Source organism: Portunus trituberculatus, chromosome 23 (genome assembly GCF_017591435.1).
Source record: "Portunus trituberculatus isolate SZX2019 chromosome 23, ASM1759143v1, whole genome shotgun sequence".
NCBI classification, from domain to species: Eukaryota; Metazoa; Arthropoda; class Malacostraca; order Decapoda; family Portunidae; genus Portunus; species Portunus trituberculatus.
Genome location: NC_059277.1, coordinates 6130001 through 6140000, shown reverse-complemented (window position 1 = coordinate 6140000; position 10000 = coordinate 6130001). Strand labels below are relative to the sequence as shown.

Genomic DNA, 10000 nt, shown 5'->3' with positions numbered 1-10000 from the left:
TTGATTTTTTCGTCACTTTGTCTCATTCTAGCTTTGTCATTCTCACTTCTGCATTGTTAAGTTACGTAATGTTTAATTCTTATCTTGTCTTTAAAATTTGCAGTATCATTCAGTATAATTAATTTTGTATGTATGTATTTGTCTATTTACAAGTTTTTTTTTTCTTTTTTCCTTAACCTCTTCAGTACCAAGACGCGTTTTCATATTCACTTCACTTACTATTTGGTGATTTTAAACATCTTTAGACACTTATGTTGGGATTAGAATAGTGAAGACTCTGGCCATAAATCTTCTGACCTCCATAGACCCTTCCTAATGTCAATTAAAACTCATGGTAAATAATGCGTCTCAGTATTGAAAGGGTTACATTATCGTTATTCTTTTCTACTCTTTCCTTACCTGTTTACTAATTAATTCTTATCATTATTATTAGCGTCTTCAAAAACTGCTCTGTGTGTTTTTATGCTGATACATATTTGATACACTTCTTTTTTATACATCTCTCCCTCCTATCTGATAAAAGAAACCTTGATTGAAACCCTTTACTTGCATCCTTGGCTTGCACCGCGCCTATTTAACGTATCGCAAGAATTCCCGGTTATTTTACACCTTGAAATTTGTGTACCATTAGACTATTTTATTGACGTTAGGAAGAGTCTATAGAGGCCAAAAGATTAATGGCCAGAGTCTTCACTATTCTAACCCCCCACATGTGTTTCTGAAGCTGTATAAAATCGCCAAAAAGTTACCAGAATGAATGTGAAAACGTGTCATGGTAGTGAAGGTGTTTATGTGCGTTAAGGAGAGATCTGTTTGTATAGTTGTTTTTATTCCTTGGAAAATGTTATCTCTTATCACGAAGATGAAATATTGAAGGGGGGGGGGAACAACAGAGATTTTATAATGACGAAATTGTGAAAGGTTGCGTGTAATGATGATGTTGATGATGATGATGGTGATAATGATGGTGATTGTGTTGAGAGCAGTGATTCAGATTAGATTGTATTTATCTCTATTTTACATCTCTGTTTGTCTGTCTCTCTCTCTCTCTCTCTCTCTCTCTCTCTCTCTCTCTCTCTCTCTCTCTCTCTCTGTCTTTCTCACGTTTGGCACTCTGGCGGCCTCTCAACACCTTCCCCGCGTGACTCACAGTTACTAAAAGCATCACCAACACCTTCCAATTGACTCCCGTGGCTTGTCTATTTATATACCACACCTCGTTTATACATAGCGTGGTGATGGTGGTGGTGGTGGTGGTGGTGGTGGGTCCTGCTACAGTCACGGCGTTCCTCAAGCATTCCTCAGTGTGTCCAATGTCTCGTGTTGTCTTATTCATACCCTTTGCTCTCTCACCATGACTATTTTTCATGTGCCACAGAGATGATTAGCGGGGTTTTCAAGAGTGTTTCTCCAGTTAATAGTGTAGAAATCTTGTCACTCTGCCTCTAGAACGGTAAAAACACCCTAAAACCGCGCATCTCTCTATCCACGACTATTTTCAAGGGCCACAGAGATGATTAGCGGGGTTTTCAAGAGTGTTTCTCCAGTTAATAGTGTGGGAATCTTGTCACTCTGCCTCTAGAACCGTAAAAATACTTAAAAACTCGTGGAAATTTAAATAAACCCTCTAGAAATAGTGGAGGTGAAGGACAGAAGTGTGTGAAAATACAAACCAAGTATTGTTTATTCATACTCCTCACTCTCTCACCAAGATTGTTTTCAAAGGCCATAGTGATGAGGCGGGCTCTTCATTAGGTCTTTCTCGTATATTTTTAGGAGGTGTAGTAGTTGTAAGCTCTCTCTCTCTCTCTCTCTCTCTCTCTCTCTCTCTCTCTCTCTCTCTCTCTCTCTCTCTCTCTCTCTCTCTCTCTCTCTCTCTCTCTCTCACTTCCTTCTCTCGTAGCCAAATCGTACAGCATTCCGAAATCCGCCCCCGAATACTCCTCCTCCTCCTCTTCTTCGTTCTAATCTGCTTTATGCTTCATCGTCATCTTAATAATTATACCTTGCAAAATAATGAAGGCAGGAGAATGCAGGCAGAGAGAGAGAGAGAGAGAGAGAGAGAGAGAGAGAGAGAGAGAGAGAGAGAGAGAGAGAGAGAGAGAGAGACTATTTTAATACGTATACATATTTTTTTACATAATACATACTAGCATTCCTTATCTTCCTCCTCCTCCTCCTCTTCCTCTTCCCTCTTCCTCCTTATCCTCCCTTTCCTCCACTTAAACCTTCAGTCCTTTTAACCTCTTCCTCCTCTTCTTCCCACCACCACCACCACCGCCGCCACCACCACCACCACCACCACCACCACCACCACCACACAACTAACACCATAATTCATCACACTGATGATAACACAGGCCCAACAGGTAACCCGTGTCAAGCCTACCTGCCTCCTGCATTAATTAATCACACCTGGCAGCCCAGACACAGGTGAGTGGTGAGGGGAGGGGGATGAGGGAATCAGAGGGGGGATCGGGGGAAGGAAAGAGGGGAGGAGATGAGAGGGAAGGGAAGGGAGGAGGGAAAGAGGAGAGAGTGAGGGGTAAGGAAGAGGGGAGGAGAAGAGGGGAGGAGAAGAGAGGAAAGTAATGAAGGTGAGGGGAAGGGAAGAGGAGAGGGGAAGAGTGGAGGATAAGAGGGGAGGATAAGAGGGGAGGAGAAGAGGGGAGGAGAAGAGGGGAGGGGAAGAGGGGAGGGGAAGAGGGGAGGAGAAGAGGGGAGGGAAGGGGAGGTAATGAAGGTGGGGTTAGGTGAGGTTCCCCTACCTGGTCATTTAACTTGTTGCTGTGAATTTACTGTTTACCTGGTGTCTGTCTGTCTCTGTCTCTCTCTCTCTCTCTCTCTCTCTCTCTCTTAGGTAATCACCACAAAAACTTAATCATATACTATAGGAAAAAGAAGCTAAAAATTCTAATCTCTCTCTCTTTCTCTCTCTGCACGTCCATCCACTAGGTATAAAAAACTGAAACCTAAACCACATACAGTAGCAATGAGGGCAAAAAGAGAAGAAGGGCAGGAGGGCAACAGGACAAGGGGGACGAATGCACATAAAAATCAACACTATTTCTAAATATTTGTAAACTCTTCCCTCCACGGCCCGTATTCAGAAACGCTTTGCCCTCTCACCACGACTATTTTCAAGGGCCACAGAGATGACTAGCGGTGTTTTCAAGAGTGTTTCTTCAACTAATCATGTAGAAATCTTGTCACTCTGCCTCTAAAACCATAAAAAAAACTTGTTTAAAAACGCTTTGATCTCTAACCACGACTGTTTTGAAAGGCAATAGATATGATTAGCGAGGTTTCCAAGTGTTCCTCCAGCTAATAATATTGAAATCTTGTCACCCTGCCTCTAGAACCGTAAAAACACCTTAAAAAAACCCCGTGCAAATTGAAATGAAGCCTTTTGAAATAGTGGAGGTTAAGCAGAGAAGTGCTTGAGAATAGGAGTTAAAACTAGGAAGGGGTGGGCAGCTGAAGCACAGGAAGCGAATATAATAACATCAACGGGGATTTTCAAGATAGACGGTAAACAATTGTAGGAAAGATAATTTTTGTCGTAAAGGATACAAAGAAATGAGGATTATCCGAAGTGTGTGTGTGTGGTTATCGAACAAGGGAAAAGAGGAGAAAATTATGAAATTGTCGTAGGTTATGAGTGAACTAATCTAACTTAACTCAACCTTACTTAACCCAACACAACTTACCCTTAACCTAACCTAACCTAACCTAACCTAACCCAACCCAACTTAACCAAACCTAAAAAAAATAACACACCAAACCAAACCAAACCAAACCTAACTTAACCCAACCCAACTCAACCTAACCGAGCTATAACCTAACAAAACATAACCTAACATGGAGTGAAATTGAAGAAAGAAAGAAGATTATAATACGAACAAATAAAAAAAAAAACACAATAACCCACACAACACCAACACAAACACAAGAGCCTATGGACAAACACATACGGTGAACTAGCAGTAGAAGACACAGGTTCCTCTTATGAACACTCACCAAGGAAGGTTGTGCAGATGTACTCCGAAATTTGATTGCCTGATTTGCTGGACTCGGAGAAGTGACTCAGTTCCTTGTTCAGCATCCTCTTGAACTGTTGGGGGAGAGAAAAGGACGCGTGTGAGTGACGGGGGCTTTGAGAGAGAGAGAGAGAGAGAGAGAGAGAGAGAGAGAGAGAGAGAGAGAGAGAGAGAGAGAGAGACTTGGTAAATATAACACACATACGTACGGACATACAAATAAACAATGGAATTAAATAAAATGTTTCTCTTCCAAAATGAAATAGAATAAAGAAAAACAACAACAATAATAAAAGAAGACAGAGACAAATCCAATAATCAAGTAAAATATGAACCAAAATGGAGAATAAAGGAAGAAAAAATAAAAACGTAATATTCTAAAACGTTCAGAGATTCAAAGGACAAACAGATCCCTAAAATGCGCAACTTCCAAGAAATTTGATAACTGCGCAACACGGAATAACGATTTCGAAAACGCGCTAACATATAACAAGCTTCCGTGCATGTGTGTGTGTGTGTGTGTGTGTGTGTGTAATGTGGAAGCCCCAACGCACCTCTCAAGATCGCGCAAGACAAAATGAAGATTGTGTAAACGCGCAGTAGTACATGTCTTGAAACCCTCTGTGTGTGTGTGTGTGTGTGTGTGTGTGTGTGTGTGTGTGTGTCCCATATAAACTTTCCTCTTCATTGCCCCTCCGAGAAGTGTCTGCAGATGGCAAGACTGGACCAGCTGACAGGTGGCACGCCGGGACTTCCACTAACACTTAACACTGTCCCCGGGCCTCGCGTCACCACCTCGCCGCGGGTCACAGGTCACGGGTAACGGATCATGGGTCAGCTGTGTCAAGTGTTCTCGCCACGTGCAGCTGTGTGTGTGTGTGTGTGTGTGTGTGTGTGTGTGTGTGTCTCCAAGTGCAGGGTTGTATAAGTAAGAGGACACAGACACACCGCCAGTCTTTTTCAGTCACAAGTGGCTATTCAATACCTCAGGCTGTTAGGTAGTACTATCTCTCTCTCTCTCTCTCTCTCTCTCTCTCTCTCTCTCTCTCTCTCTCCAACATTCCACATTTCTGTTGATTTCTATATCGTGTTCTCTCTCTCTCTCTCTCTCTCTCTCTCTCTCTCTCTCTCTCTCTCTCTCTCTCTCTCTCATTTCCGTTGTTTTATAATCGTATTCTCTCTCTCTCTCTCTCTCTCTCTCTCTCTCTCTCTCTCTCTCACATTTCCGTTGTTTTATAATCGTATTCTCTCTCTTCTCTCTCACATTTCCGTTGTTTTATAATCGTATTCTCTCTCTTCCCCCTCCCTCTCTCTCTCTCTCTCTGAAATAAGGGTGAGCGTAATGCATTTCAATAATTGGTGACCCTCGCGTCAGTCTCGTTGGTCCGGAGTGGTTCATATTGTAAGTTCCGAGACCTCAACTCTCCACTCACAGCGCTTGGGTCTCGCGTGCCCCGGGGCCGCTCAAGTCAGGCTCCGGATGTAGTGAAGACACGATGGAAGCGGTTTGTTGTTCATTCAATATCATACAGGATGTAATTTCTCTCTCTCTCTCTCTCTCTCTCTCTCTCTCTCTCTCTCTCTCTGAACAATGATATATCAGAACACTTCAGCTCGTACTCACGCATTCACTCACTCACTTCAAGCATCCGGTACACTCACAGTTCAGATCCCAAGCGTCATAAGGCTGTCAAAAACTAATGCTAAATTTTTCCACCCATAATGCAACACACCACTGATAACGTCCATCAAAAACATCACGGCATTAAGAAATTACGCTTATCGCCGCGGGGTCTTAAGCTTCAATGCGAGGAGGTGCTCTTTTGTGGGGGATTTACCGGCTCAGTGCAGCGCGGCGGTCTTCTCTTATCTTGGCTGGGCTTGGGTTGGGCTGGGCTGCGTTGGGTTGGGGTAGGCTTCGGTTCACTTGAGTGTTGCCTAGGCCCCACTGATAAAAAGTTAAGGGGTACATTCTCTCTCTCTCTCTCTCTCTCTCTCTCTGTAGCTACCTCAGCGTATTGCCAAGGACGGAGGATCGGCCGCCGTACTACAAGACGCCGTTTTGTCACCTGTCTTATCTTTACGAGCCGCGGGTCTGCCTCTCTCACTATTTGCCGAGGACAACGTGGAGGACTCACTCTTCCTACTCCAAGGCGGCCAGTAGCCGGTTTTTGTGTTGATGGGAGGAGACAGATGGCTGGCGTGTGGTGGTGGTGGTGGTTGTGAGGGTGAGTGAGGTTGGAAGCATTGTAGTCGTCTTGGCTGGCCCGGTGGGAGGTGAGAGGTGAGAGGTGGTTCAAGTGGTGATGGCAGTGTGGTGATATGGATGATAGTAGGGTGATAACAAGCAATTCATACCAATAACATAGGTGATACTTGTACAGTGTTTATAGCAGGTGTACAGTAGTAGTGATAATGGGCGCGATAACTCGCCGCTGCAGATGGTAACGAAAGGTTAGTGCTCCAAAGTTTCCCCATAGCCTCGCCCCCCCCTCCCCACTCCCTACTATTCCGCTGCCGTCTTCCCATTCCTACCTGCAGGACCGCGGACACCACGAACACGGCGGCCTCCAGCAGCATGCCGAACACGGCGAGGGGTACGAAGGAGCAGAACACGTAGAAGAACCCCATGCCGTGTTCCATGGCGGAATGGTCCTGGTGGTCTGCGCGGCGCACTCCGCTTCTCACCACGAGTCTTTCCAGCGTCACACTAACTGTGGGCATCGACTCCGCTGCGGGAAGCGCTGGCATGCTTTCCGCTCTCCACGTCACTCCTTGACTTGGACTCAGTGTTCTGGGTAGTGGTAGTGACGCGGTGGCGCTCACTTCCTCCCGGGATGAGATCCCGTCTTGCCGTTTAATCAGGTGCGTCAAGGCCGCACTGAAAGGTCACTCCCGTAGCTACTAGTTGCTAAGGTCTTGCGCACCACTGCGCGGGAAGCCGCAAGGCGCTGCCGTGTGGCACACTGCGCCAGGTGAGGGACACTCAGGAGTCCTGGTAACTGTCAAAGGGAGCGGGGCAGGGCCTGTCACTGCTTCACTGACGGATGCGGCGCACACACTGCCAGCAACCCGTCACGGCCCTCATTTATTTAGTGCCTTCCTGAGTGAAACACGTCGCGGCGCTGAACACTTGGTGACAGGTTGGACGGACAACGCCTCGCCTTGAGCCCAATCCTTGAGTTATGTTGTTATGGCGACGAAAAGTGAGCCCCGCACCACATGTGAAAACAGTATGTTAATTCTCGTGTCACTCAGAATCCACCTCCAGGGCCACGCTGCCCTATCTGTGTGTGTGTGTGGCGCGGCCTCGCACTACGGCACCGTTGTGGTGGGCGGGGCACGGAAGGACACTGGACAGTACACACACACACACACACACACGGCGGGTAGTGAGTGACGGTGCGCGGGGTTATGATGCTACGCCAACGGTGTGCGCGGGATGAGTGTGTGGCGCCGACTGAGGCAGTGCGGGCCCGTGTGTGTGTGTGTGTGCCGGGCATCGTGGAGGGGGCACGGCCACAACGCTGCCACACATGCACGCTGAGCCCGCCGACAACCTATCACGCAATTCACAAACAGCGCACGCCACTCTCCTTCCTTGCTGTGTTTTCCTCAGTTCCGGCTTGGCTTGGCGGGCTGGCCACTTTCCCGGCGTCGGCTTCCCTGGCGTCCTTCTGGGGCCACGTGTCATAACAACCTTCAGGACCTCCTGGCGCCCCTGACCCGCGCCTCCACAAAACACTCCGACACGTGGGGTGCCTGTCGAGCTGTTATGACTTACGCGACACCTTTTACTAGTATTTATACTCCGGCGGTGCTTCTGAAGACGTCTTGGCCTACATCAACACGCCACCTGCAAACACACGCCCAGGCACACACACACACACACGCACGCACACACGCACACACACACACATACACAAACACACGAAAAAAACTTGAGACTCCAATCACGAAAACAAACATGGGAGCATCTTTTCATATGAACCCCAGCACGACACAGCCTCATACTTATTACCAGACAGTATTCCCCGCACTCTTATTATAACTGCCATCACCACCATCACTTATTATTGAGGTTTGTGTGTCGCTGAAAATAAAACCCTACAACACACACAGACGCACAAAACCAGGGAGGTGGCGGGGGGTGGGGTAATAAAAAGGCCGCAACATGAAAGAGAGAGAAACCAACTAACTAACTAACCAAAGCAGGCGGAGGGAAGAGGAGGAAGAGATGAAGCACTTAATTCCTACTACTGTTACACTGTACACTAGTGAAGGTAAACTCCCCGTGTCGCACTTCGAAAGACAAACTACCTTTACAGTGCCCAGCGGCTGCGAGGGTAAAGAAAGACTGCTTGTACTAAGACTTTTCATGTCTATCCTCACACCCACCAACTCCTTGTCTTACGTCTAACTCTTTTTTTTCTCTCACCCACTCACTCACACCTACTCGTTTCCACACACGGTCTTTCCTCTAACTCCACTCTTCCTCCACCCACACGTGCGGGAAAAAGTGAGGAAAGAGTGCTAGTACTTTCAATGTCCATCCTCCACTTCCACCTACTCCTATTACGTCTTAACCTTTCCTCTCACCCACTCACTTCCACCCGCGGTTTTTCTTCTTACAGCACTCATATGAAAGATGGTGTGTTGTTTATGAAAAAGGGTTTGTACTAATACTCTTAATGTCTTCCCAGCTTCACCTGTTCCTCCTCTTACGTCTTAGCTTCATCTTCCATCCACTCACTCACACATACTCATTCTTAAGACACGCGCACACACACACACACACACACACACACACACACACACAAGTACAACAATGAATCATGAAAGAGTGTCACTAGTAATACTAATGACCATCCCACCACTTTCTCTTACGTACAAAACTTAACCACACTGAATTCCACGCAGTCATTTCCACCCATTCCCATTCTTCTAACGACACACACACACACACACACACACACACACACACACACACACACACACACACACACACACACACACATACTCACTCACACACTCACACACACACACACATATACATACACACGCGTCAGCAAGCAGGCAGGCACCAACAACTACTAATTTACAGCACAATCACGAACGAAACTGAACCTCCTCAGTACTGGGACGCATTTTTACCATGAGTTTGGGTATGATGAGACGATTTTATTGACACTAGGATGTGTTTTATGGAGGCCAGAAGATTAATGACCAGAATCTTCACTACTTTAATCCAGACCTAAGTTTCTGAAGGTGTATAAAATCAGTTAAACAGTAAGCAGAATGAATATAAAAACACGTCCTGGTGCTGAAGGGCTTAAGGACTTTCCCTGTCACACGAATTCCCCGAAGATCATGCGACAAGGGAACGATGCCAAGTGCAAGTCCAAAATACCAGACGAGTGAGTACCTTTCACTTACAACACGATTCCCTAGACACTCTTCCACTTAGGGGCGTTTAAACACTTATGGTCGCATCTCCACTATACTTACAGGGTTTACAGAGGCGACACGTGTTTCTGAGAATGCTTTTTATGGCTCCAGGGACAGATTAGCAACGCTTCTATATCTGAGCACCCGATCATTCATTTCTAAGGGCTTGAAAAATAGTTGTGGTGTGAAAGCAAAGTGTTTCTCAGTATTAGCTTCACAGTATCTTGCTCCTCTCTATGTTCCCAAGTATTTCTGCCCCACCCCCCTTCCCTCCATCGTTTGCCCTCTTCAGTATCCATATCACGTTCTCCAGGAAGGCCCCTCATCACCCCTCACCGCCCCTCGTCGCCCCACCGTCCCACCACAGCCTACTACTAACTGGTTTTACTCGGATCTGACTTGGGGCATCGTCGTGAATAATTGTAGTGGCCTTAATAGCGAAGGAACGAGTCTTATATGGGAATTGCTTGCTTGTGTGTGTGTGTGTGTGTGTGTGTGTGTGCAAGGGCAGT

General features: G+C 46.4%; 1 protein-coding gene across 6 annotated transcripts in view; it reads right to left on the bottom strand.

The window, feature by feature from the left end:
• Positions 1-10000, bottom strand: part of LOC123507691 (cAMP-specific 3',5'-cyclic phosphodiesterase-like) — a 617094-nt gene that overhangs the window by 20337 nt on the left and 586757 nt on the right. For all 6 annotated transcript variants that reach the window (XM_045260825.1, XM_045260827.1, XM_045260822.1 and 3 more), the window contains one exon: positions 4021-4114. In XM_045260825.1, coding sequence (XP_045116760.1) covers positions 4021-4114 — 94 coding nt within the window. The remainder of the gene's footprint in view (positions 1-4020; positions 4115-10000) is intronic.